Source organism: Coturnix japonica, chromosome 30 (genome assembly GCF_054131305.1).
Source record: "Coturnix japonica strain WE chromosome 30, WE-NBRP24, whole genome shotgun sequence".
In the NCBI taxonomy this organism is placed as follows: domain Eukaryota; kingdom Metazoa; phylum Chordata; class Aves; order Galliformes; family Phasianidae; genus Coturnix; species Coturnix japonica.
This window is the reverse complement of record NC_140692.1, coordinates 1439230-1466944: the sequence shown is the minus strand read 5'-3', so window position 1 is coordinate 1466944 and position 27715 is coordinate 1439230. Positions and strand designations below refer to the sequence as shown.

Genomic DNA, 27715 nt, shown 5'->3' with positions numbered 1-27715 from the left:
CATGTATGTCTTCATTTCCAGTAGTGAACTCTGTATTAGGGTCATGACCAAACTTACAAAATAAAAATGTACAGTCACTTGAGAACACCAGGTATGGTTATCTGCTTGAGATTTTCGCTCTACAGAGCCCTTAACCTCTATGCCAAAACTTAACTGTTGCAGCAACGTGAAAATTATCATCTCTTTCTGAATGGAGAAAACTTACCCCACATAACATAATTTTCTAGTGCACAGAATGTTAATTTACACTGTTCACTAACGTGAATGAAATGATCAGCAAAATATATTTAGGATGTAAAACTTCACAAGTCAGATAAACAGGACAGCAATCACTATATCCCAGCAGTCTAAAGTCTGTACATATATACTGGCAGCAGCAAGACCAGCAGATTTTTATTCCCCATCCTGCAGCAATCTCCATTCCACTTCAAAAGTTTCAGTCGCAGTAGATAGCAAGCCGGATTTAGGATGAGGTACAGTGTGCCAAGAGCTATGACAACCTTTTGTGAGCTGCAGACTTGACTGTCTCAATCCAGAAGCACTTCAAGCAAACACTAAAAGCTTAGCTCATATTTTCCATCATTTTGGTTCTTAGAGAAGTACTGGTCATGTTGAGAACATGTCCTTCAATACAGATGTCTTTAACTAGTTCCTTTTCCCATTCAATCATATAAAATCACACACAAATATATGAGTATCTTTCTCCACCCCAAAAGTAATTCTGACATAGAGCTGCGGTGCAGGCATTGGATGCTGAGCAGAGCAGGAGAAGAGCAGCAGACGGGAAGAGTGGATACAGGTAAGACAGAACAAAAGAAGAGCAGAAGAGAGGAATGAAAAAGGATGCAGGTAAGAAAGAAGAGCAGTGGACAAAAGGGGCAACACAGGAAAGGAGCGGAGACAGGCAAGGCAGCAAAACAACGGGAAGAGGAGATGAGCAGAAGAAAAAGGAGAGGGTGAAGGTAAGGAAGACGTGCAGACGAGAAGAGCAGAAAGGGAGATGAGTGGATAGAGGTAAGGCAGGAAGGCAGAAGTGGAGAGGAGCTGAAGAGGAGAAGAGTGAATGGCTGTATGGCAGAAGGACGGAAGACGGGAAGAGAGGACAGCGGTCAGTGAGAAGTGCAGAAGAGAAAAAGAGCAGAAGGGAGGAAGAGAGGGCAGAAGAGCAGAGAAGGAAAAGCAGCCTGGAGCAGAAGAGCAGAGAGTGGTGGGAAGAGAAGAACAGTAGAGCATGAGAGGTGCAAAGAGGATGCAGTGAAGTGGGAAGAGCAGATGAGAAGAACGGGAGAGGATGCGGGTAAGAAAGAAAAGCAGAAGAGGAGTAGACGTGCAAGAGAGGAGTGAGAATCCAAGGAAAGAAAAAGAGCAGAAGAGCTGAAGAGGAGAGGAGAAGAGTCAGGGAGAAGAGCTGAAGGTTGGATGGTGGATGAGGAAAGGGAAGCAGCCAAGAGGGAAGAGCAGCAAAGACAGTGCTGTGTGTTCTGCCCCAAGATACGTTGGAAGCCAGGAGAAAAGGCCCACGCTCTCAGGTTAGAGATGGGACGAAAAGGATGTTTGGGTCTGACCATGGCAAGCCTGGGGGAAAGGGGCTGAGCCCAACGGCCACAGAAGCCCCGTTGGGGGAGGGGCTCCCCTAACTGCCACTCTCCAGCTGTCATGGCAGGTAAGGCAGCAGGCTCCCCCTGCTCCTGTGCTTCAGCTGGCCCCAGCTGAAGCCCCAGATCCCAGCTGAAGCCCCACATGCCACCCTTGTGAGCCACATCTCAGCCCAGCAGCCCAGCAGCCCAGATCTCAGCCCAGTGCCCCTTCTGGCCTTTCCCCAACAGAGAGAATCCCTCGAGGAGCGCTGACGGTGCCTGTGACGCCTGAAGCCACTTTCATTGAAGCCACTGTGCCGCCACCGGACCCCGCCTGGATGCAGCCCACCATCCGCGGACCGATGCCGGTACCACCCCAACCCCTCCCTGTCCCCAGTGCCACCCACCTGGTGCCTCAGGCCTCTGTCTGGCCTGGGGTACCAGGTGTCTGGGGACAGGCAGCACAGCAGCTCCCACCTTGGGGGCTGCCCCCAACTGCGGGGCTGCACTCACCGCTGCTGCAGCTGCTGCCTGGGGGGCTGCACCCACCAATGGCTCCCCCCGCTGCCCCTGCTCACTGCTGGGGACATCCCCTGCTGGCAGGGACGCTGCTGCCCCAGCAGCCCATGGGGCTGTGGCCTGGGGCCGTGCCCCATGCAGAGCCCCCATGCAGAGCCCGCAGGCACCTGCCTGCCGCAGGCCCCCGGCCGCCCCGGCCCCCTGCCACTTCTTTTGCAGGTACCGGCACTGCAGCAGCACGTGCTCCCCGTGCCCTGCACCCTGCCCGCCACCTGGGAGCCGCCCATGGAGCCCTTGCAAGACGCCGTGCTGCTCATGGAGGACCAGGGGCACCCAGCGCCCACCCATGGCTGCCCCCATCCTGACACGGCTCTGCTCACCTGCAGCGCTGCCACGCCGCAATCAGGCCGTGAGTTCAGGGGCTGCAGAGCAGGCGGCTGGCTGTGGAAAGCTGCCGGCATTGCCCCACTGGGGATCTTCTGGCTTTTCCAGCAGGGACAACAAGCACAGGCACCCTGCAGGACACAGCAGACATGGATCATCTGCTGGCATGGATCGACCACGGTGAGTTTGTTGGCAGCAGAGCTGGCCAGGCTTGGTGGCACCCAGTGCTCCCAGCAGTGGGAGCGCTGCCAGCATTGCCCCACTAGGCAATGGATTTTCTTCCTTCCCCAGAAGTCACATCTGAGACGGCCATTCAAGACGACAGCGCAGACTTTGACCAGCTGCTGACGTGGATCAGCCAGGGTGAGTCTGGGGGCAGCAGAGCTGCTGGGGGGGTGTCTGCACTGAGTGGCCGAGTGGGAAAGCTGGCACTGCCCCACTGGGGATTTTCTTCCATCCTTTTCCAGAAGAGACACCCAACAGCAACAGATGTGAGGACGACATGGAAATGGACAGTTTCCTCACCTGGATTCTTGGTGAGTTTGTGGCTTACAGAGGTGATTGACGGGTGGCTGTCTGCACCCAGCAGGTGTGGGAAGGCTGCCATCATCCTTCTGCTCTGGGGGATGCTCTTGCTTTTTCAGAAGCGACGAGTGCTCTGGAGGTCCCCCAGCACAACCAGGGCCTGCCTGCAGTCACAGGAGAGGGGACCAAAGAGAATAAGAACAACACAGAGCACCCTGACTCCCTGGGGGTCAGCAGGGAGCTCAGCAAAGAGCCCGATCCTGAATCAGGGCTCCTCGCAAACCCGCTCTGGCGGCAGCCAGCATCGCCTGAGCTGCCTGAGCCGACCCCCCTGGCTGCCCCCGCACCTCCGTCGCCCCGCACCGCAAATCTGATGGAAGAGGCGCGGCGGAGGCAGCCCCGGGTGCATCTCAGACGCCTGGCACTGCCACCCGGGTGCATCTCCTGCCGGCTGGCAGACAAGGACAAGCAGCACGGGGACAGCAGCCAGCCGGCCAAGCACCCCGTGCCTCCTCTGATGCAAACTGGACAGCTCATGGAGGAGGCACGGCGAAGGCAGCCCCGAGTGCTTCTCACCCGCCTGGCACTGCCCACCCCCCTGGCTGCCCCCGCACCTCCGTCACCCAGCACTGCACACCTGATGGAGGAGGCACGGCGGAGGCAGCCCCGGGTGCTGCTCAGCCGCCTTTGACTGCCACCTGGCTGCATCTCCTGCCAAATGGCAGACAAGCAGCATGGGGACAGCAGCCAGCCGGCCAAGTGCCCAGCACCCACCTGCACCACCACAAGAGGCCAGAGCAGCGGGCACAAGCAGCACACTGGCAGCCAGTGTCCCCGCCACAACCAGGAAGCCACCGCGCTGCCAGCATGTTCCAGGCCACAAACACCGGCGCCAGGCGGAGCTGCCTGTGTCAGCATGGCGGCCAGCAGGAGGACTTGGTGCTCATCAGACCCCAAAAGCGGCTCCAGCAGGAGCGGACCAGGAAACGTGGCCGTAACCGACCAAGGCGCTTCCCTGTAGCCCTGGGCTCCTGGCTGGCCCCCACCACACCCAGAGAGCAGCGGCAGTGTTCCAGGGGCACCAGCACCGGCCCCAGCCCTACCCCTCCCAAACTGGGCTGTCCGCAAAATGCCATCTTGGACTGGGGCACTGCGGGGCTGTGAAGCTGATGGACCGACAAAGCGTTGCACTGTCAAAGCTCCGGGCTGGGAAATGCTGGGTGGGGGGTGGGAAATGGTTGGGGGGGGAAGGGGTGGGAATTCTTGGGGTGGCCAATATTAGGGTGGGAATTGGGGGTGGCTGGTGGGTGGGAATTGGGGGTGGGGAATTTTTGGGGTGGGGGAGTGGTTGGGGGGCGGGAGTTTGGGGTGGGAATTCGTGGGAATTGGCGGTGGGACCTTTTTGGGGTGGGCAATGAAATGGCTGTATTCTGCTACTGGTGGGGTGGGAATCTGTGGGGCCGTTGTAATACCAGAAGAATTTTACAGAGCAGCAGCCATGCATCAAGAGAAGGGCTTCACAGAGCAGCAGCTGTGGAGGGAGAAACAGCATGAGAACCAAGGACACCTCTAGGAAAAGAATGAGTAGCTCACGGCTTTCAAGGGGGAGTTTTTGAAGGGGGGGTCGTTATTGCGGTAGCTTTCCTCCAATTGGTGTCTGTGGTTTTTAAATGCCCTCGTCTGTCTGCTATAAAAGCATGGCTTTTCGGGCAGTTGATGGACGCAGCCATATTTAACCATACTGCTGTCTGGCTGTTTGTCCTAGCGTGCTGACCTTTTGCCTTCAGGTTTGCCAACTACTGTCTCAGGAACCAGAGTTATTAGGCATTATCCAGGTTATTGTGTGCTTCTACTATGTTAATAGATTGGATGTGAATCCAATGGGGTCTGATGTTACCAATGGTGCTGGAATCTGCGGCAATAATCATTGAATGTATTAGTAATGCTCGGTTATGATGCTATTACCTCTCTTATATCCAACTAATTTGGATTTTTCAAATATGACCACGCATCACTTGAGAGGAAGGCGCACGCTCATAGAACTGAATGGGAGAGTTGATTTCATTTTCCAAGCAGGTGTTCCACTTGGGCTCTGTATCACACACTGGCCATGCGGATATGGAGTACAACTGGAAGAAATCCCTCAGACCCTGAATGCAGGAGAGAATGTGTGGTGGGTGAGAGAGGAAAGGTGCACTTTGAAGCAGGGGACGCCCTGCTGGCACTGCCTGTCGCATCCACCACCAACACGGTTTGCTCTTTATCCTGCTCCACAGCTGCTGCTCTGTCAAGTCCTTCTCTTGATCCATGGCTGCTGCCATTCTTCTTGGATTACAACAGGGGGCTGGGAGGTTTTTTTGCACAGGGAGGGACCTATTGGTGGGAGGGAGCGGGGGGGGCGAGAAGTTGATTGGGGGTGGGAGTTTGAGGGGGTGGGATCAGAAAGGATTGTTAGGGTGGGAAATGGTTGGGAATATTGTCATTTCTTTACTGTTTGGTATGTTCAATTATTAAATTCCTTGCATTCACTTTGCTATACCTCTGCCTGCGGCCATTTATTCAGTTACAAAGCCCACCTCCCCAGTCTGGGCAGCAGAAAGGGCAGTGTCCCAGATCTGCCACCACCATTGGACCCATCCCTCCCCTCCTCAGTCAGTTCTGCGTGGGAATGGAGGGATGAGAAAGGGGGATGGACGGGAATTCTGGGAGAGCTGAGTGGCTCAGCCTGGAGTGGAGGAGGCTCACTGCCATCCCAGACACAGCCATCAGTCCCCAGGTGCAGAGAGGACTGAGCCAGGCTGCACCCTGCAGCACCCAGCAGCAGGATCCCAGTCTGAGGCCTGCCTAGGTCGTGTGGCTGCGCTGCAGGCTGAGCTATGGAGAAAGCCCCACTTGGAGATTTCTTCGCTCCCTGAATGTTCCCCCCTTTCTCCATCTTGCTCTGCTCCATCCCCAGCCGCAGCCCGGCGTCCCCGACATGTTGCTGTGCTTGCAGAGCTGGACTTGGCCCTTGACCTGTACAGGCCCCTGTCCCCACCTGTCGGATATCCACCTTGCCTTCTCACCCCTCTCTCGAGATCCAGTTCATGCCCCATCTATCTCACCTCCATGTCCCACCTACGTCCTCTCTACGTCTTTTGGTCTCCCCCAAACCACCCTCACGGTGCCTTACCTCCTGGCAGGCTCAGGGAAGGAGCACCCGGTGCCCTGAGCCCACAGGCCCAGCCCTGCACAGCACTGCACACAGCACTGTCATGGCGGCGCCCAGTGCTGCCGCACAGCATCCTGGGAGTGGTAGTTCCTGCGGGGCCTGCAGCTCCCAGCAGGCCCTGCAGCTCCCAGCAGGCCCGGGCGAGGGCAGAGGGGAGCAGTGCTGTCAGCCGGGAGCTCGCCCAGAGAGCCCGATGTTCGGAGCACTTCACACCAGGAACTTTGGACTCGGCTGCTTCTGTCCACAACGTCCCTGAGCTGCTCAGGAAGCACAACTGTCTCACCCTCTGAGAGCTGGGCTGTGCAAAGGAGGCTGCAGTTGCAGGCTCAGCTCTGCCCTGTTCCAGCAATGCACTTCCTTACAACTGGAGCACTGTCACGCTTGCTTCTTGCTTCAACGGAGCAATCGCCCACCGCTTTGCACACCTCTGTGCTCGTGCAAATGGCCACCACCCCATCCCTGCACACACACACACACACACACGTACCACCCCATCCCTGCACACACACACACACACACACGTACCACCCCATCCCTGCACACACACACACACACACGCGTACCACCCCATCCCTGCACACACACACACACACACGTACCACCCCATCCCTGCACACACACACACACACACACACGTACCACCCCATCCCTGCACACACACACACATACACACACACGTACCACCTCATCCTTGCACACACACACACACACACACACACACACACACGTACCACCCCATCCCTGCACACACACACACACACACACACACACACACACACACACACGTACCACCCCATCCCTGCACACACACACACACACACACACACGTACCACCCCATCCCTGCACACACACACACACACACACACACGTACCACCCCATCCCTGCACACACACACACATACACACACACGTACCACCTCATCCCTGCACACACACACACACACACAGACGTACCACCCCATCCCTGCACACACACACACACACACACACACACACACACATGTACCACCCCATCCCTGCACACACACACACACACACACACGTACCACCCCATCCCTGCACACACACACACACACACACACACACGTACCACCCCATCCCTGCACACACACACACACACACACACACGTACCACCCCATCCCTGCACACACACACACACACACACACACACACACACACAAGTACCACCTCGTCCTTGCACACACACACACACACATGTACCACCTCATCCTTGCACACACACACACACACATGTTCCACCCCATCCCTGCACAAATACACACACACACACACACACACACACGTACCACGCCATCCCTGCACACACACACACACGTACCACCCCATCCTTGCACACACACACACACACACACACGTACCACCCCATCCCTGCACACACACACACACACACACGTACCACCCCATCCCTGCACACACACACACACACACACACACACACGTACCACCCCATACCTGCACACACACACACACACACACACACACACACACGTACCACCCCATCCCTGCACACACACACACACACACACACACACACACGTACCACCCCATCCCTGCACACACACACACACACACACACACGTACCACCCCATCCCTGCACACACACACACACACACACACGTACCACCCCATCCCTGCACACACACACACATACACACACACGTACCACCTCATCCTTGCACACACACACACACACACACACACACACGTACCACCCCATCCCTGCACACACACACACACACACACACACACACACACACACGTACCACCCCATCCCTGCACACACACACACACACACACACACGTACCTCCCCATCCCTGCACACACACACACACACACACACACGTACCACCCCATCCCTGCACACACACACACATACACACACACGTACCACCTCATCCCTGCACACACACACACACACACAGACGTACCACCCCATCCCTGCACACACACACACACACACACACACACACACACATGTACCACCCCATCCCTGCACACACACACACACACACACACGTACCACCCCATCCCTGCACACACACACACACACACACACACACGTACCACCCCATCCCTGCACACACACACACACACACACACACGTACCACCCCATCCCTGCACACACACACACATACACACACACGTACCACCCCATCCCTGCACACACACACACATACACACACACGTACCACCTCATCCTTTCACACACACACACACACACACACACACACACACACACACACACGTACCACCCCATCCCTGCACACACACACACACACACACACGTATCTCCTCATCCTTGCACATCCACATGCGTGCACAAATCTCTGCAGTGCATGGACACACCTGTGCACACCCACGTGTGTGCAGCCCCAGCACTGTCCACAGCTCCGTGCACGCTCATTTGTGCATGAAGAGGAACGTCTCAGTGGAAGCGTGGCTGTTCCTCCCCTCTGACGGGGCTGGTGTGGGACAGAAGAGGAAAGCAGAATGTGGCCACATTTCCTCCAGTGGAAGACTTTCCATTTCTGCAGTACCCTCTGCAGATGACACAAATGCAAATGCACCTTCTTCCCAGCAACAATTGCCTTTTTTTTTTTTTTTTCACACTGAGTATGCATGAGTCTCTTCATCATTTTCTGCTGGCTTGTCACCCTTGTTGGTCCATGGAGAAACAACAAAGCCCTAGAGTAGTGTATGCACTTTGGCAATGGAGAGCTTACTTAATTGCTTCTTCTCAAAGAACAAACTCCAGAGAGACATGGAGACAGCTCCAAACAGAATTGAATAATGGGACTAAATTTATGGAGAAAAGAACTTCCTGCCAAGGCTTGTCAGCTAGTCTTAATTTTGCTTTTCTTCTCTCTCTTTGTCATGTTAGCATAATATTTCATACTGGCAGGTCTGCCCCCAGAATTAATTGAATTAGCTGATGGACGTTTCCATGTGCTTTGCACTGTAATGTGACTATCAAATGAGTAATCTATGCTGTTATTTTAAAATCTGTGCTGGCAAACTGTAAGACAAACAACTGCTGTTGGTAGCTTGGTTACTGCAGAATCAGCTTTCGTGTATCTCATAGATAGGGAAGAGACCCTTAAGGGTCAGCTAGTTGGACTCCCCCCGCAATGAACAGGGGCACCGCAGCTCCATCAGGTGCTCTGAGCCCTGTCCAGCCTGACTTTGAACATCCTCAGGCTCACCAATCTTATACCCATGCCACACACTCGCAGTATTTCACCATTCAGCATCGCCACTTGTATCTTCTCTTGCTGTAAACCAGAGCTAGCTGGTAAATCATCTGCTGTGCGGGTCAGCCGTGTCTCTCCCATGGGCATCACGTGGCTGCTGGGAGGCTCTGAAGAGCTGCAGCCAGAGGTGTGTCACCCGCTGGGCCTCGTGCCCAAAGGAGCCCACAGGAAATTGTTGTTGCAGTTTGTCATGCACTGCACTGCCATGAGACTTGACGTGCCAGACATCCTCTGACACGTGACCTCCTGCATCCAGGCAGGACATCTGAGACGTCTCCTTCAGCCTGACGTGGCTGCAGTTTCACACTGGTTTTACTAAGGAAGGAGAAGGCACGTGGATGAAACTCTTTTCCTGCTCTTCCTGGCATTAGCTCATAGTACAAGTAAAACACTGTCAGGTCAAGCCTGGAGGAGTAATGCTTGTCACTGACATGTTCATGTTCAGGGTGGAGCTGGAGGGTAAAATAACACAAGAAATTGTCATTGAAATTCAATATCTGTGAAATTCAGCTGGCTGCATTCACAGAACCTGGCGTTAAGATCTGTTTTCTGTTTTATATCTTGAGCCTATTTTCCATAACCCAGTCCTCATTTATGAACTGAAGCTCTACTGAAAGCCTTTCGCTGTGTATGCTCATGCTGCAGTGCAGCGCTTGTGACCTTTAACAGCACATTCACATTCCTCTGATCACAGGATCCTTAAGGTTGATTAAGACCCTCTAGTCCGACTGCTCACCCATCACCACCATGATGCTCACCATCAGCTAGCTAAAAACTCAGCAGAGATGATAGATCAAGCACAACACTGGATTTGGGATGGCTAGAGATTCCTAAGATATTGAAGGATTGCTTGCAGGTGGTATTGGCTCAGGTGTTCACCCTGCATCCCACCTCCTGTTCTGTTTGGTTGAGAATCATGCATTCTGCAATTTCACTTTGTAATTCAAAGGCCCTGGCTTTATCTGTTGAAAAACTGATCTAAAACAAGCCAAGAAGACTCCGTTGGAACTGGTTGATGCAGAACAAAGGCATCCCCAAAGGACAAGTTGCACTGTTTGATGAACATTATTGGATGAGAGCTAAGCTAAGATTTAAAAAGTTCTGGGGCTGTCTCTGAGCATCAAATACAGAGGAAGCCTGCATGATTCCCTGAGAATGGATACCTCCTACTTTGGTGTAGGGTGAAGGGAACACTAGCAGTAACTCCTATCACAAAATGTCACATGGCTCAGACAAAATGCCATCAAGAGGGCTTAATTAGGAGCACCAAATGGTCACAAGATGGTCTTAGGGCAGGGAAGTAATCTATGTATGTGATATTGGTTGGTGCTATTAGTTCTTAACAGCTTGACTCTAGAGGGACTGTTCTTCTTTGGTCACCTAGTTTTAAAAGAATAGATGGCTCCTGTCTATTACAATTTTTAACTCATTATTTGTTCACTGATGCCATAAATGTGCCTGGCATAGCAATTGGCCTTGGTATATTCAGTGACTGAAAGCAACAGTTGTTGCTCTAAGAAATACAATACTAAGCTAGGTCTGCCTGTAGTTGACAGCCATCAGCTTGCTCCTCAGGCAGGTTCTGTCTGGATGGAATGAAGGGCATGAAATACTGATGTGCTCATCAAACGCTGCTTGTTAGCTTAGAGACAAGGTGTTGAATAGGTTTGTTCATGTATTGCAAACACGTTACTTAGCTGCCTTCATTTTAGCTTCAGAAGAACATGTGCAGAATACAGAATTGATTAAAAGAAATAAGAACTGTCTGCATAGAACTTACTCTTTCCTTTACTCAGGAGAATCAAGCACACGTTTGTATGTGAGTACCTCCAGAGGTGAAACTCAATCACCCAAATGTAATGAGCAGAGACATTACAATCAGTTCTAACTGTATCTTCATGCTGTGCCGAATAAGCCTGAGTCAGGATGTAAACCACTTTCTCTTTTTTTCTTCAGATGAAGCCATTAATTTTGTCAGCAAGTCCAAAACGACTCCAGAAATATCAGTCAGTCCTTCTGAAGACCTGGAGCTGGTGTGTGAGGTGTCAGCTGCAAGCGGAGCTGCCGTATGGAAGAAAGATCAAACAGAGGTGAAGCAGGACCAGAGGACAACCATCATCTCCCAGGGGACGCACCTCAAGCTCATGATCAAAAATGTGACCCTGAAAGACCAAGGGAGCTACAGCTGTGAAACAAAAGATGACAAAGCAACATTCCAAGTGAAAGTCAGAGGTGAGAAAATGCTTGGAATCTCAGAGATAAAGGAATGCTTCATTTGGTGTGTCTTGCATTTGGAGGATCAACTTACAGCCTCTCTGGTGCAAAACATTTTGGCTATAGGACTTTCTCTGTCATCTTGTCTCATAGCAACACTTTTCTACATGTGCTTTTCCATCCAGGAATGAATTACTGCAACAAACAATAGGCAAGGAGGGTAACTTGTGCAGCTCTTGTAGTCATCTGGTGTCTGCAGGGTTACAGTGCAAGAGCACACCAGGCATGCAAGGAGTGAGAAAAGGGGAGGTGTTTGAAGAGATCTGGTTACAAAATTTTAATGACACAATTAGGTGGAAAATGCCACTAATCAGACTCATAAATGGCCTGGGTTGCAAAGGCCCACAGTGCTCATCCAGTTCCAACCCCCTTCTTCCTATGTGCAGGGTTGCCAACCAGCAGCCCAGGCTGCCCAGAACCACATCCAGCCTGGCCTTGAATGCCTGCAGGGATGGAGCATCCACAGTCTCCTTGGGCAACCTGTTCTAGAGGGCCGTTCCCTTCTGATTTTCTGGAAATGTAGAGAGACATCAGAAGAAAAAAAGAGAAGGGAGGAGGTTCAGCAGTGCATGCAGGTGTTCTAAATCTCATGTCCAAATCTGCTATCAGACTGCGAAATGTTTAGCTTTGTGATATGATATGATATGATATGATATGATATGATGTGATATGATATGAAATGAAATGATATGCTTATCATTTCCCAAGGCAAAATAGAGGGGAAAGTATTTTCCTGTCTTAATGAGGCATCACGATGCTCTCTGTGAAGGGCAAGTATAGTGAAAACGGGGAACTGGAGTTAGCTCTGCAGCAGACTACAGCAAAACGGTGTGACTGTTGTGATGTCCCTGCAGAGAAAGAAGACGTGTTTACAAACAAGGACAAGGTACAAAAAGAGGTGAAGGCTGTACTGACTCAAAATGCCACGCTGAGCTGCGAGGTGGCCCAGGAGAAGACGGAGGTGAAGTGGTACAAGGAGGGGAAACTGATCACCTCGAGCAAGAAGTTCAAGGTGGAGTCAGAGGGCAAACAGCGTCGGCTGGTGGTGAGCCAGGTGGAGAAGAAAGATGCAGAGGAGTACAGCTGCGAGGCTGCTGGCCAGAAACTCACCTTCAAGATTCATGTAACTGGTAGGAAACACATTTTGGTTGATATTCTTTGATTATTCCCTAGTCTGGCTGTGGAAACGTCTGTGTGAATGTGTCTTGATTCTGCCATGAAACTGTTTTGGGGAGGATGAAAAGAAATGCTTACAAACGTGCAGCTAAAATGATTATTTGTTTTTAACAGTGTTTCATCCAGCTCTTCCCCAACGACTACTTTTATAATGAGCTGTCCATGGATGTCCAACTGTGATTTGTACAATGTGCAACACTGCTCTACCAGTTGATATTTCAACAGTAGTAGTTACAGTTCTCTACTGTGGCTGCACTGAGGTTTGGTTGTTGGTGTCCTAAGAACTTTTAGTCAGAGGCATTGCACTTGCCTTTGGTTTGTTGAATCCCACGTTGACGACCATTCGTTCCATGTTCTGTAAATGTAATGACCAGTCATGAATCCATTTATACCTTTCTAATTGTACGTTTCTCATTAGTCTGAGAGTTTAGCACGGAGGTAGATCTCTCACTCCAGCTGCAGTAGAGATTGCTCTGGTGTCAGTATATTTTGCACAAGATCTGGTAAATTTTAACTTAGACTCCAGATAGCCATGGGCACATCAGCTGCATTCTGAGTGACCATTAGTGAGCTGGCTGATGACGAGGGTTTGTCTTCTGTTTTATTTGTAGCTGCACTCTGCTGGTTTTTGCTCGTAAGTCAGCTTGTTCTCTGTTAACTTTACAGTTCTTGTCTTGTATTCTGAGCTGATCAGGACAGGGAATCTGTTTTCTCCTCTTCTTTCTTATGGCAGTGAACACATTGGAGCTTAATCCTGGTCAAGGTTTGGCTTTTGATCAGCTATGTGGAGGAGCAACTGTACTGGGAGTCTACTGCCTTTCTGCTCACACAGACCTGGTGTCCTTGCAGGGCATAGCTTGCGTTCTGTTCCCTTGTAAAGGTTGCAGTCTTTGCTCTCTCCATCTTGGGGCATTCTGCTCCTTCAGTCCCTGGTGTGCAATATATCTCTGCTCCTGTAGTAGACAGTTTTGCTGCTGCCTGTGGTGTAGACTCTAAACCATCAGCTCTTACTATTCCCACACCACGTGGATGTGATTCTGGGGCCTTTGGATCTGTTCCATGAGTTGTGTAGCTCATGCTTTTGGCTCAGGAAATTGGCAGTTTCAGCAAAGAGTGGATTACAGAAAGGGTAGATTTGGGAGGTATCTGTCAGAGAAAATGAAATATGAACGATGACAGAAAGACTATGGCAACAGCTGGAATCAACCAAGTTAATCCTCAGCAGGCAAAGCCAGCCCACGTCTTATTGCAGAGGTGTAGGGAGAAAACCCAGAAATGTAGTGCTTTTACACTTGAATTTTGCTAGCTGAGGGCTATTAGTAGCTGTTTACCTCAGAAACCAAAGGTTTTCTGTTCTCTTTCAGACCAGATGAGCTCATGGCTGCACAGGGCAATGTAATACCTCCTCCTCTGCCATACGTGGAGAGTGCTTGCCTAGCTACCGTTGCTGTATTTCTCATGTGTACCACTGTAACATGACGTGCAAGTCCAGCCCTCACTGCAAAATGATCTGGTGTGAAAGTCAGGAGGGATTATGAGTACTCTTGGAGTGGTTGGCTCTTTCACTACAGAAATCCTCATCTTACCAGCTTCTCCCAAAGTGCAATGGCTTCCTGAGTCTTAATTTCTCCTCTTACCATTGCACTCAGAAAGATTTTCAGGGTTCCTCTACCCCAGGGTTCCACTGGCAGCACAGAACAATCCAATTTTAAGGACATGTTGAATGTTAGGTGCTGAGTGTTGAGCATTACGGGATGCAGATTAGACCTTCTTGCTTAAAAGAAACAAGTGCTGCACACCTTGGAAACCTATAGAAAACTAGAGTAAAAAGGGCTGATTCTGCCATCTCATTATCTCAGTATTTGTGGTGCATGCTGAAATCCTTATTTGAAGTGGGCCAAAGCTCCATTGCATTTGTGAGAAGTTTTGCATCACCTGGTTGGTCTAGGCCATGTTTGTTGTCTTGCTAATAAGCAACCCTTCTGATCTTCATCAAATCATTGTGGTTGGAAAAGACCACAAAGATCCCCACATCCAGCCTCACCCCATCCCACCATGCACACTGCCCACGTCCCTCAGTGCCACATCTCCATGGTTATTGAACACTCCCAGGGATGGTGACCCCACCACCTCCCTGCAAAGCTGTGCCACCACATCACCATTCCTCTTCAGAAGAAGTTTTTCTTAACATCCAACTTGAACTTTCCCTGAAAATCATCAGTCAAAACAGGGGCTGTTGAAGATGTGCGTAGAGAATGATGCTTCTACAGTCAATACAAGCAGGGAGATCAAATGTAGAGTGTATCAACTGCATTCTTGCATTGGCTTGCTGCCCTGCTCCCTGGCCTTCAGTGGACTGCAGTGCTGGTGGTAGAGCTGTGGTGTGAATCCTGGGATTGCACGTACTGCAACGGTCAGCAGCACAGGAACTTGAGCTGAACTTACCCTCCTGGGCAGCTGCTGCCACTCAGAATTCAGACAGCATGCAGAGGAGAAAGTCATGAAGGATGGGAAAGGGATGGCAGCAGAAGGCTTCACAGAGTGACAGCGGGGAGGAAGGAGATAGGGGACAGGTCCTGGAAGGGTTTGCCATGACTGCTGGGGAGCAGGAGCCTTCCCGGTCACCTGAGCTGGGTATGCCTGAATATGCTTGCATGAATGATCTGAATGAGTGGTCTTCCATGTCTCCACTGCAAATAAAAGGCAATGTCAATCCCCCTCACACCTGGTAGTCCTGCATTCATGCTTGGAGCCTCTGTCTTGGTATCAACATCAGGACCCTGGGATCTTTCCTGGGACCCAAACAAGCATAGGAAGCTTATTCAAAATTGCTCTGCTGTTAGAAGCTGGCTAGTACTAGAGAAGTCCATGATGTAAGTGCGTCAGAAATATTCTGCACTTCTACAGCCTTTTGTAGGGCAAACCATGGAATAGAAATGGAAGCCCATTTATTTAGGGTTTATCTGTTCTCCCACTCCTCAAATAGGAACTACCATGAACGCTCTCAGCAACCAGTTGTTGGTAAAAGGAGAACCAGATAAAACAGTCCTTAAAGTAATCAATAAAAGATTCAATGTATCAATCGTTCCCACTTAGCAAAGTGATTAACTGAATCACCTTAATTGAAGTGTGTATACCTAACTAATTACACTTGCTATCTTTCTGATGCTAACTCCATTTGTTGACACAAAGGGTAAGGTGGGCTTTAAACACTTTCTTCTATATGTGTTAGGTATTAAGAGGAGATGACCTCAGCCAGTTCTCTGAAGAATCAGGGGTTGCTGAGAGTACAAAACCGTGCTTTATGCATAAAAACGAGCTACAAAATCTAATGTAGGCCAAATATTCACCATATTAAGGGCTATATCATTACCATAGGGTAGAGTCAAAAGATGGTTTTCTGCTCTTAAATTTCTATGGTTTCCAAATTTTGAGGTCTTCACTTCATAATTGAGCTGTATTTGGCTGATCTCCAGTGAAGAGTGGAGCAATATCAAAAAGACAGACAGATGAAGATCTGTCACTGTCTTCATTAGAAGAAATCTGAAAATTAGGAGTCTGAGCTGATAGTAAAGACTACCCAGAGGGATGGGATGACCATATGGACTGTGCTGAGGATGCATTATAATGTGTGATAAACACTGTAAAGCAGTGTTGCTCCAGGAAATGGTCCAATACAACATAGAAGCAACATTTAATGTCTTCCAGTCACAAGTTGCTCATATCTAATGTATATTTTACCCAATGTTTTCCAGTTCCAGAAGCAGAGGATGCCTTTATCAACAAGGAGAAGGTGCAGAAGGAGGTGAAGGCTGCACCAACAGAAAATGCCACGCTGAGCTGCGAGGTGGCCCAGGAGAAGACGGAGGTGAAGTGGTACAAGGAGGGGAAACTGATCACCTCGAGCAAGAAGTTCAAGGCTGAGTCAGAGGGCAAACAGCGTCGGCTGGTGGTGAGCCAGGTGGAGAAGAAAGATGCAGGGGAGTACAGCTGCGAGGCTGCTGGCCAGAAACTCACCTTCAAGATTCATGTCACAGGTAAGACAGGTGTTGTCTGAAATACAGCAGAGAAGAGTAAAGTAAAATTTAGTTTCAATTATATAGTGATCCAGGTGCAGTAGTCTGTGCTGAGGTTTTTTCCCTATACTTGACTGCCTGGGTTTGTAGAAAGTATTTGGTTTTAGTATGGCACAAAGACCTGTTTGAGTCTGTCTGTAGAATAATAATTACTGATATATGTACAATGGAAGCAATATTCAAGATATTATTCAAATCTCTCCTGTGCCTGAGATCCCAAACTGTAATTCTTGTTCACCTAAACATTTGACTAAGAGAAGTATGTGCAGTGAGGCTGGAGTGCATGTTGTACGTGCAGCCTTTCATGGCAGGAGAAGCAGGAACTTCTCCTAGTAGTACACTGCCTTTTTACTATGCCTTTATGTTGGAGGCTGCATCTGGATAGGTGAGTCTGCTACTCACAGTAAGAGACCTGGTAGAGCTGACTATTCCCAGAGCTCAAAGTAAGATAGATATCTGCAAATCACACACAAAGAAGAAAGGACTGCGTTGGTGAGCATATTTCCTTTGTGCCTTTGACAGTCACAGTTGTGGCAATGGTAGAGGCCATGAGGAGTCTGTTCAGGAAGCCAGGAGTACTGTTCTGGGTCATGAGAAGGCAGCCAGTGGTTTGACTATCACATGTTTATGTGTTTTGATGTTTCACAGTGGGTCTTAAGCAAAAGGAATTCAGGTTTTGGTTGCCTGCAGGACAGATGTTCTTTTGGGTTCAATATGTTTGCATAGTGACTTGCAACCATGGGACTGGTCTTCAAGGACTCTTGGTTCCTTCAGTTCCTCGGTTCTTTCTTGCCTAGATTTGACACTTTGTTTCAACAGAAGAGCTGATATGCTCTAGTGAAGGCTATTAGTTTGGGCACAAGTGGTAACCTAAACCTGTTCCAACCTGTACATACAAACCTGCAAGATGGTCTCATTTCAGTCCTTCTGTTTTTCTTTTTTTCCCTCAGAGCCAAAACCTGTGTTTATAAACCAGGAGAAGGTGCAGAAAGAGGTGAGTGCTGCCCTGGCAGCAAGTGCCTCCCTCAGCTGTGAAGTAGCACAGGATACAACCGAAGTAAAATGGTACAAGGATGGAAGACTGCTTGCCTCCTCCAGAAAGTTCAGAATGGAATCTGTGGGCAAAACACGGCGTCTGGTTGTGGAGCAGCTGGAGAAGAAAGATGCTGGAGAATACATCTGCGAGGCTGCTGGCCAGAAGATGACCTTCGAGCTGGAAACAACTGGTGAGCATTCAGAAATTCTCAGCCAGGATTTTGTAGCCTTGTTGTGAACTGGGTTTTAGGGTGAAATCTGAGTTTTCTTTGCACCTGACAGTGTGAGAATTTGCTCTGGCCCTTTGTGTACCTCCCTGGTGCTCAGTTGTTCCTTTCCTTACTTGGGGATAACATCATTTATTCAAGGTGATGTCCAAACGAGCTTGTTAACAGTCCTCTGCAGTGCTTTAAGCTGTCATAGGTCAGCCAGAATTTATGCAAGTTCTATAGCCATTCCTACATGTTGAAAACACTGCACTGTGCTTAAGCTTCAGCATATGTTCCAGTAAGTACAGTTCCATTAATTCTAGGGGAGTGGGTGAGATAAGCATAGATCTGAAGGCTGCCTTTGCCCAGTGCAGAGATGGAAGGACTAATGTAGATTTGACTTGATATTTTCCCTTCTAGGATGGGAATGAGCTCCGTCAAAGTAAAAAAGTGGGCATTACTTCCCAGGGAAATAAGAGAAGTCTCATTATTCACAGGCGGTGAACTCTCATTTTCTCTCTCAGTCTGCAACCAGGTTGGGTTGCTGTTTCAGTACTGGCTGTTTTATGCAGGAACTCTGCTCCTGAGGTTAATCCAAGTTGTATCCAGGCCCTTCAGAAGGAAAGGGAAATAGCAGCACAGAAATATGGTCTGATTCTGACATAAATAAGTGCAGACCTGGAGAGTTAAAAGGGATTGTGTGATGTTCAAGGGATTTTGAAGCAAAGATGTCCCCTAGGTAAGATTTGTGGCTGACATTCCCCATACATTGTGGGCAGACAAGCTAAGGAGAGACTAGTGAGGAGCATGCAGAGAAGCCAATGGTTCAGACAGGTTTGTAGTGACACGACATTGTAGAGTTCTGTCTAGTTCTCCTTGGCATAGTTTGGAAAATGAAGATGAGGAGATTGGTGGTAACCAGTATGGCTTCCTCAAATTCAAGCCATGCCTGACAAACTTGGTGGCCTTTCATGATGGAGTAACAGCATCAGTGGATAATGGGAGAGCAACTGACATCATCTACATGGACCTGTGCAGAGCATTTGATCCCATCCTGCATGCCATCCTGGTCACCGAACTGGAGAAAAATGGTTTTGATGGATGGACCAGTTGCAGGATAGGGAACTGTCTGGATGGTCACACTCAGAGAGCAGCAGTCAATAGCTCAGTGTCCAGGTGGAGGGTGGAGTTGGGACCAGTGTTATTTAATATTTTTGTAGGCAACATGGCCAGTGGAATCAAATGCAGCCTCAGCAAGTTTGCAGATGACACCAAGCTGAGCGGTGCTGTTGATGTGCTAGAGGGAAGGGATGCTACCCAGAGGGACCTGGACAGGCTGGAGAGGTGGGCCCTTGGCAGCCTCATGAACTTGAGTGTGGCCAAGTACAAGGCCCTGCACCTGGGTCAGGGCAATCCCAAGCACAGGCACAGGCTTAGAGGAGAATGATTTGAGAGAAGCCTTGACCCTGAGGAGAAGAGTTGGTGTGGAGGGAGGTGTCCCTGCCTATAGCAGGGGGACTGGAACTAAATGACCTTAAAGATTCAGTCAGTTCTATTGTTTTTCTACCCTTAATTTTGCTTGAAAGGTTTTAGAATAAATGAGATTCTGGTTTCCATGAAAACTGTTTGCAGGGAGTTCCATTGTAGCTAGTAAGTCTATCTTTAAGTTCAAGGGCAATAATGCATTGACTGTGTTGAAGAGAGAAATGACTCAGGAATGGATGATGGTTTAGAATAAAACATAATCCTACTTATTTTCTATGCAAATATGTGTAAGGAAAAGATGCTGCACTCAGTTCTGGAAATACCCTGACAAATATATCTCTAGTGTTTCACAGCTGGAGATATCAAGATTGTTAAACCACTGGAAGATCTGGAAGTGAATGAATATGAGAGTGCGTCTTTTGTCTGTGAGATTTCACACGATGAGGTTCAGACCCAGTGGTACAAAGATGACAACAAGCTGAAGGCTGATGACAACATCAGAATGCGGCAAGATGGTAGGGTGTAAGAGGGGGATCTTTCTCCTGAGTGGGGGCTGGGTTGGAGATGAAGCAGAAAGGACATCTGAAATGAAGTGAAGAAGGTTCAGAAGGGAGTTCCCCTTTTGTTTTGGGACTGAGGTTAGGGTGGAACAAGTGACATGGACCAGCTAACATCATTTGCAAGAATGTCAAAAAAGTTGAACGCCACCAAGAGCTTTCAGAGAAATAAAAACTCCTACCTACCTACCTTTCTGCCCACAAAATATCCAGCTTGTCTTTTGGGTTTTACTTTTGCTAAGTAGAACAGATTATTTTCTTGCGAGGTTGATTTTCTACTTTTAAACTTCAGATTTGTGTTTGAACGTTGAGGGATAAAAAACATAGCTTGACTTTTTCTTCATTTTCTCTGTCTGTTTGAAAAGAGCACAGGGTTGTTTTTTGTTTTTTTTTTTTTTAATATATACAATGTTAGGATATATATATGATGTTAAGTGTGATAAAGAAAAGGGAGACATTTGAGTTAGCACACTACTCAAGTGTTCAGTCCCCAGCTTTGCCACTGTTACCATTATAAGGGCAAGAACATCCTGGAAAATGAATTTCTCCTAAGTAGAGTCAATACATTTGAGCTACAGGGACCTTTACTAGGTGAAAACTTGTTGTTCAGAGCTAAGTTGCTGTATTTAACCAAAGTAATTATCAATGTCTGTGTTTCATTGAACCTCTATTCCATTTCGTAATGCGAGGAGTTTGATATTGGGATGGGAAGGTCATGGTTTGATTTGGATGTTGGACTGGGAATCAGAAGATCTGGGCTCTCTTCAGGTTGTCAGTCTCATTGTCTGACTTCTTAACAACATTCCTTTCTTTATAATATTATTTAATGATGTTCTAAGGCATTTTCAGCTGATAGGTGTAGTGTTCATGTGACTTCTTAACAACATTCCTTTCTTTATATTATTTTTTAATGATGTTTTAAAGGCATTTTGAGCTGATAGGTGTAGTGTTCATGTGCAGTAATGCTGATGTGAGTAAGTAGGGTGATAATGTAAGGGTTTTTTACATTCCTTCTACATCTCTGCTTTCTCTTGTTCCATCCTTCTTAAAGAGCAATCCATTAATCTAGTAAAGGAGCTGTGTGATGAGGATGTGACTGAGCCTGAAGAAGCCAAATTTGAATGCGAGATATCCATTCCTTCTGTGAAACCTCCCAAGTGGTATCTACGTGGGGAAGTCTTACAGGCTGGCAGAAACTTGATTATGCAGCAAGAAGGCACCATCCACCAGCTGACCATACCGAAAACCACCACTGATATGACAAGCACCATTCAGTTCTCAATTGGCAAATCAAAATCCACAGCCAATCTGCTTGTCAGAGGTAACATATCCTGGCTTGGTTTACATCATGAAGATGAAGAATTAATTAACGTACAGCCTTCCTTCACTGGGGTCTTTGAAATATTGTGTGTGTGTCTGGAGGGTCTGCTCCATTTCCAGTTCAAAGTCGTTGGACACTAAATGAGACAGCTGCATCTCAGTAAAAGATCTGTTTGAATAGTTGTGGTGTGCTTACTATTCAGATCTACAGAGCTGAGGTTTTGTCCTTGGCTATAGCAAAGAAGTCAAATCAGGTGAAATTAATTGTATTTCTGAACTAGACAAGGTTAAGTTTGGTAGCACCTAAATTTGATGCAGTTTGTCATTGATTTCACCTGAAAGAAACTTCCAGGCTTTTTATCTGCTGTTGTCCCCAGCGTAAGAGTCTCCATTCACACCCTAAAGTACTTGTTATATTTTCAACTCACTCTTATTTGAATAAAAGCATCAACAAATAGGAGCAATTTAATTAGCACAGAACAAGAGCTGGACCTTGCATTTGGTAGATAATATACAGTATTACTTTATAGAAATGTAGTCAATGGCATTCCCTATAGACAATCATTTGTTTTATCTTTGGAGTGGTTCAAAAAACCATTGTGAACATGACATTAATTGGAATTGAATACATGCAAGAGACTTTCCTCTTCTTCCAATTGTCCTCATCCTTTCTTCTCTTCCACCCCTGCTTTGCAGATTACCATATAGAAATCACCAGGAAGTTGGAGGACAAGACAGCTTTGGAACGTCATTCTGTCATCCTGTCCTGTGACTTCAGGCCTTCTCCAAAGGTTGTGAAATGGTTCAAGGGCCACACACCCATCGAACCCTCTGAGAAGTACAAGATCAAGAGGGATAAGCATTCAGCAGAGCTCAAGATTCTGAAGCTGAAGCCCAATGATGCTGGTGTGTACAAGTGCAAGGCAGGAATTGCAGAGACTGAGGCCACGCTGACAGCTGAAGGTATGAGCAGGGAGGGTGGCCTCTTCCATGTCCTATTTCACCTCAGATTTCTCTTCCTGAGGTTGATTTCTGCCGTTCTCTCCTGCTAACTTTATAAATGTATAGTCTTCACTGAGAAGATTACAAAAAGATCATCTAGTCCAACCATTCTACCACATCCCAGTATGATTTATAGTAACAGTGGTAACAGTTCACCTTGTTTCCCCACAGCTCGCAATGTAGAAGTAACGAAGCACCTGCAGGATGTGGAAATTGAAGAAGAGAGCTCTGCTGTCTTCTCCTGCGAGCTGTCCCATGATGACGAGGACGTGGAATGGTTCCTGAATGGCAACCTCCTTTACACCAACAATTACAATGATATCAAGAACGTTGGCAATTGCTGCACACTGACAATGAAGCAGGTTAAGCCTGAGGATGCTGGCACAGTGACAGTGAAGTCAGACAAGGTGTCAGAAAGCGCACCTGAAGGTGATAGGTGGGTCTGATCACACCCCTCCTGGATGTAAGAGATGCTAAGGAGCTCCAGTTCATTCTATTGTGCAGCAGTCCTGCTTCTAAAGCTCACCTCTCTGGGGCTCAGATAGCCACCAAAGTCATGATGGGCTTTCTTCCAGTGATTTATGGAATTAAGGATTTATGACTGCAGGGAGAGATCATTCAGTGTGTGTTTTGCCTCTGGGATGACTAATGACCAGGCTGTGAGCAAACTGATCTAGCTGTGAATGTCCCTTTTTATTGCAGGGGAGCTGGGCTAGATGGCCTTTAAGGGTCTCTTCCAATTCTAAGGATACTGTGATTCTAATCTGCTCTCCCCAGCAATTAAGCTCTTTTACTCTATGCGCTCAGAGTTTGAAGGATTTCCTCTTTCTCCTTTCTTTTGCATTTGGTGGAAGTTTTTTCCCCAGTATAAACATCTGATGTGTGAAATAGAAGACAGATAAGAGGAGTCAATAATACAGGAAAATCAAAAGTGTTCAGCAGCTTATCCTCTTAATCCTGTGGCCTGCTGTATGAGCTCTGCTCCATGTGAGGGCAATGCCAGCTCTCCAGCTTTAGAAGAGCTGCATCCCAATTACTTCATATGATATCAGTCCCACCCACCGGCAATGCAGGCTGTCCCTCCTGTTCCCTGTATTCTCCTACTGATTAGTTCAGAATTCCATAAAGCGCATTCAGTCAACAGACATGAAACCGCTTTAGGTTCTATCTTGGTGTCGTCAGTAGTGGTGAAGATTTATTTATCCCTCTTTAAAAATCTGAAAGCAACTGGAAATGTCTGATCTTCTGTATCACGTTGTTCTGTTTTGGCTGTTTAATTGCAGAGAAGCCTGCTGTCTTCATGAAGTCCTTGGATGATGTTTTTGATGAGGAGCGGGGTGTGATTAAATTGGAATGCGAAGTCTCTAAAGAGAAGGTCAAACCAGTGTGGAAAAAGGACGGTGTTGTGCTCCCTTCTGGCAACAAGTATGAGCTGGTACAGTCTGGGAAGACCCTATGTCCCCTTATCCATGACCTCGAGATGTCAGATGCAGGTTTCTATACCTGTGATATTGGCACTGATGTTGCCAAATCAAAGGTCGGTGTTCAGGGTAAGTACTGTGGAAAGTAAAGGAGTGCTGAAAGCACATTCAGTGTGGTCACTATGTCTTACACCTATTCCCCCATGAGCCTTAATAGTTTCTACAATAGAAGTGTATTACTGCAATTTAGTGCAGTGATGTCTGGAAAATTCCCATTGCTTTTGATGTAAGTGTATCTCATTTTGCCATGAAAATCACCAAAGACGTCAAGAATGTCCTGGAAATGTTTCCTTTCAAACCATCCCTAAAATGGAGAAATGGTTTGAACACCAATAGGGGTAGGATGGTAACAAATGAGCTAATAGAAACAGTTAATTTCTTGTCATAGGCAAAACCCTTTTTCTCACGCAGCTTCCTAGAGTTGTCCTCTCTGTTAGGTTTTTCCCTCTGTAGCTCATTGAATCTTCATTCTGCTCCATGGACTGAGCTGCTCTAATTGTAGTTCTTCCAGAGCAAAGCCAAGAGATTTACGTCTCTTTTTTTTTATAGCTTTCTGGTAATTCTGAGTGGAGAATGTCTTAGAGAATACATCAGTAAGGAACACAGCCATGATCTGCAAATCCTGAGTTAAAACACCAGTACTGCTACTCACATATGTCACAAATGCCTTTTCTCCATCTAAACCTCATACTAACCTATCTCTTATCTTCCAGAGCTGAATATTGGCATTACCAAACGGCTGAAAAACACTGAAATCCAGGAGGGAGAAGATTGTACTTTTGAATGCATTCCGTCCCATGAAAGCATTGATGAGTTCAACTGGACACTGACTGGAAGCAGAGTGGAAAGTGGTGGGTGATTTAAAGCTTCTAACGTGAGTCGGAAATATACTCTCATTATCAAAAGTGTGACTCCTACTGACACTGAGGAAGTCGTTTTTACTGCCCGTGGTCTAACCTCCAAAGCCTCTCTGTCTGTGAAAGGTAATGAGATGGGAGAGATTCTGGGGCCTGATTCCTTCAACTGTCTTCTGATAAGATTGTCGTGAGAGCTAACTCATAATATGGTTAAAGTGAATAGCAACCTTCTACTTGAAACTCAAAGCACTGAGAATTTCTCTTAAAAATAAGTAAAAGGAGGAAACATTTTACACAAATGTGAGAACTACCCAAAGCACTGGGGTAGTGTTGGCAATGGTCATCTCACTACAGCTTGTTCCATTAACAGTAAATCAGGAATGATCTGTTGAGGGAACTGTGGGAGCAAATATCCTCTAAGTATAAGCTGAAGGGATGGCCTTCACATCATCTAGCTGTACAACAACTAGAACATATGCATTTGAGAGCATCATCCGAGGCTCCCAGTGTGATGAGTGGAGAGAAGAAAGAGGCAGTTTTCAGACATGGTTCATCATCCTCAATTGGGTAGATTTAAGAGAGAATAAATGCTGCCTGGAATTCTATTGTCTGTACTTTGCAGATTACTGCTGGCTGTAGGATGGCGTCTGTTGCAAGTGCCTCTCTAACTTATCTCCAGCATGTAGATGCATGTATTTTGAGAGAGGCATCCTACCATAAGTGTATGTTACTCAAAAAGCATGTTTTCTTCCAGGAAAACCTACTGAGGTTACAAAACAGCTGGAGTATAAGACATCAGCCTGAGCTGTGAGCTGTCGAAGCCTGATGTGAACATCAGGTGTTACAAGGATGGCAAAGCAATCAGAAAAAGCCAGAAGTATGACTTGCAGCAGGAGGGAACTGGGGCCATTCTGATCATCCATGACTCTACTGCCAAGGACAGTGGGGAGTACCCCTGTGAGACAGAGGACTCCATAACAAAAGCCAGGGTCACTGTGCAAGGTGAGTTGAAAAGCACACTGGGGATGGCATGTAGAGAAGTTGAGGTAAATATCTGCAGCCTGTGGGTGATGTTTTTCTCTTCTGTTTCCTTGAGCAGGATCAATTCTTAGTTTTCAGAAAATCTGATGGATTAAAATCTTTTCCTTAAAATAATCTGGAAACTGAATGATTCTCCAGTGTGATGTGGATCTGGGCAGCCTGGTCTGGTGGTTGCTGATCCCTTGGCAGGGGGTTTGAAACTAGATGATCTTTGAGGTCCTTTTCAACCCAGGCCATTCTATGATTCTGTGATCATTCTATGATTCTATGATCTTGGGTGTTAGTGAGCCAAGAAAAGATGGCAATCTGAATTAGTCTATATTGAATATGTGTAATCAAAACTATATGCAGTTTATCAGATGAGATCCTACCAGCGCATGTATAATGGTATTGAACTTTGCAGATATCTACTGGAATTATCAAACCTATGTAAATGGGTGGACTCTGTGGTCTTCTTAGACTCTTTGCATCTCTATGTGGTATTCTGAAATGAGGGCAAAGGAGATTCAGGACACCTCTGTATGCTTGGGACTTGTTGGGGTAACAAATCCCTTTGTCCTACACCCTCATCCTTTTTTTTTTCCTTCCAGAAAAACCTAATTACTTTATCAAGGAACTTTCAGATGTGAAAACTGAAGAAAGTGGAAGTGCACTTTTTACATGTCAGAGCGAGAAAGCCGCATCCTTTGTCATAAGGAGGAAAGGCATTGCTGAGCTCAGGCCTGCCAGGAAATACAAGAGGGCACAGAAAGGACGAGACCTGCAGCTGTGCATAAAAAATCTGGAGAAAAGTGACAGTGACGTGTACACCTGTGACATTGGTGATGCCCAGTCCAGAGCCAAGCTGGTTGTACAAGGTATGTGTGAGAGCCATATGACTGCGCATCCTGTTTCTCCACTACCAAGACATTATCCTGGTAGAATTTGTACATTTATGGCAGGTCTTTGGGGCTGCAGCTGTCTGGCCTGAATAGCGGTTCACAAGCCATGCACAGAGCGAGCTGCATGGAATGGGAAAGAACTACCGACTAGAGCAGTGCCATTGAGAACTTTATGTATCATTTAAAAACCAAAAATGCTGATGTACGGTGAGGCTGGTGACCCAGAAATCAGTGTGAACTTTCTATCTCTGACCTTTCTGAGTTACAAATAGTCCTCTAGAGTTCTAGGCAAAAATTCCCTGATGCTGCATTCTGGGTAGTTGTCACGGTTTAAACAAAAATCTACCTGTGTCCGTGACAGGGGGGCCACAGGCAAGCTAGGTGCTAGAAGGAGCTGAACCTCTGTCCCAACTACTTCAGAAGCAGCCCAAACCCCCTCGTACATGGCTAAGATCTCCTTCTCAGTTGGAGTGTAGCACTCCTCAGACCCTTTACATGCTCGACTCCAAAGTCCCGGGGGTTGGCATTGGGTTTCTCCTAAAGCTCTTTGCCACAAACTCCAAGTGGGACCTTTCTCTCCAGCAGCAGTGTAGAGGATGTTCTTTACATCCCGTCCTGTCCGTACTGGCCCCAAGGCCACGGCACGGGCTATCTCTTGTTTTCTCTGCTCAAAAGCCTGCTGCTGCTCAGGACCCCATGAGAAATTATTCTTCTTCCGTGTTACCTGATAGAGGGGGCTCACTATGTGGCTGTAGTTTGGGACATGCATTCTCCAAAAGCCCACTACTCCCAGAAAAGATTGGGTCTCTGTCTTGTTGGTGGGAGGAG

General features: G+C 47.8%; 2 protein-coding genes across 2 annotated transcripts; both read left to right on the top strand.

Annotated features, from left to right (window-relative positions):
* The first annotated feature begins 1071 nt into the window (after positions 1 to 1071).
* Positions 1072 to 4206, top strand: LOC146755767 (uncharacterized). Its single transcript, XM_085525236.1, has 8 exons — positions 1072 to 1108; positions 1652 to 1663; positions 1827 to 1945; positions 2181 to 2505; positions 2592 to 2660; positions 2772 to 2843; positions 2948 to 3016; positions 3125 to 4206. The coding sequence occupies exons 1-8, from the start codon at positions 1072 to 1074 to the stop codon at positions 3694 to 3696; spliced, it is 1275 nt and encodes a 424-aa protein (XP_085381362.1). The 3' UTR covers positions 3697 to 4206.
* Positions 4207 to 22752: 18546 nt separating this feature from the next.
* LOC146755766 (obscurin-like protein 1) lies at positions 22753 to 26857 on the top strand. Its single transcript, XM_085525292.1, has 5 exons — positions 22753 to 23063; positions 23911 to 24177; positions 24822 to 24959; positions 25720 to 25967; positions 26597 to 26857. Exons 2-4 carry the CDS (start codon positions 23928 to 23930, stop codon positions 25767 to 25769), a joined length of 438 nt encoding a protein of 145 aa, XP_085381418.1. The 5' UTR covers positions 22753 to 23063; positions 23911 to 23927; the 3' UTR covers positions 25770 to 25967; positions 26597 to 26857.
* Positions 26858 to 27715: the final 858 nt, after the last annotated feature.

Bases quoted from the DNA above. Each gene is read 5' to 3' on its own strand.
- LOC146755767 (XM_085525236.1), top strand. From the start codon at position 1,072: ATGGCAGAAGGACGGAAGACGGGAAGAGAGGACAGCG. The intron at 2,506-2,591 runs GTGAGTTCAGGG...CTTTTCCAGCAG, and splicing joins TGCCACGCCGCAATCAGGCC to GGACAACAAGCACAGGCACC. The intron at 2,844-2,947 runs GTGAGTCTGGGG...ATCCTTTTCCAG, and splicing joins GCTGACGTGGATCAGCCAGG to AAGAGACACCCAACAGCAAC.
- LOC146755766 (XM_085525292.1), top strand. From the start codon at position 23,928: ATGAAGTCCTTGGATGATGTTTTTGATGAGGAGCGGGGTGTGATTAAA. The intron at 24,178-24,821 runs GTAAGTACTGTG...CTTATCTTCCAG, and splicing joins ATCAAAGGTCGGTGTTCAGG to AGCTGAATATTGGCATTACC. The intron at 24,960-25,719 runs GTGGGTGATTTA...GTTTTCTTCCAG, and splicing joins TGGAAGCAGAGTGGAAAGTG to GAAAACCTACTGAGGTTACA.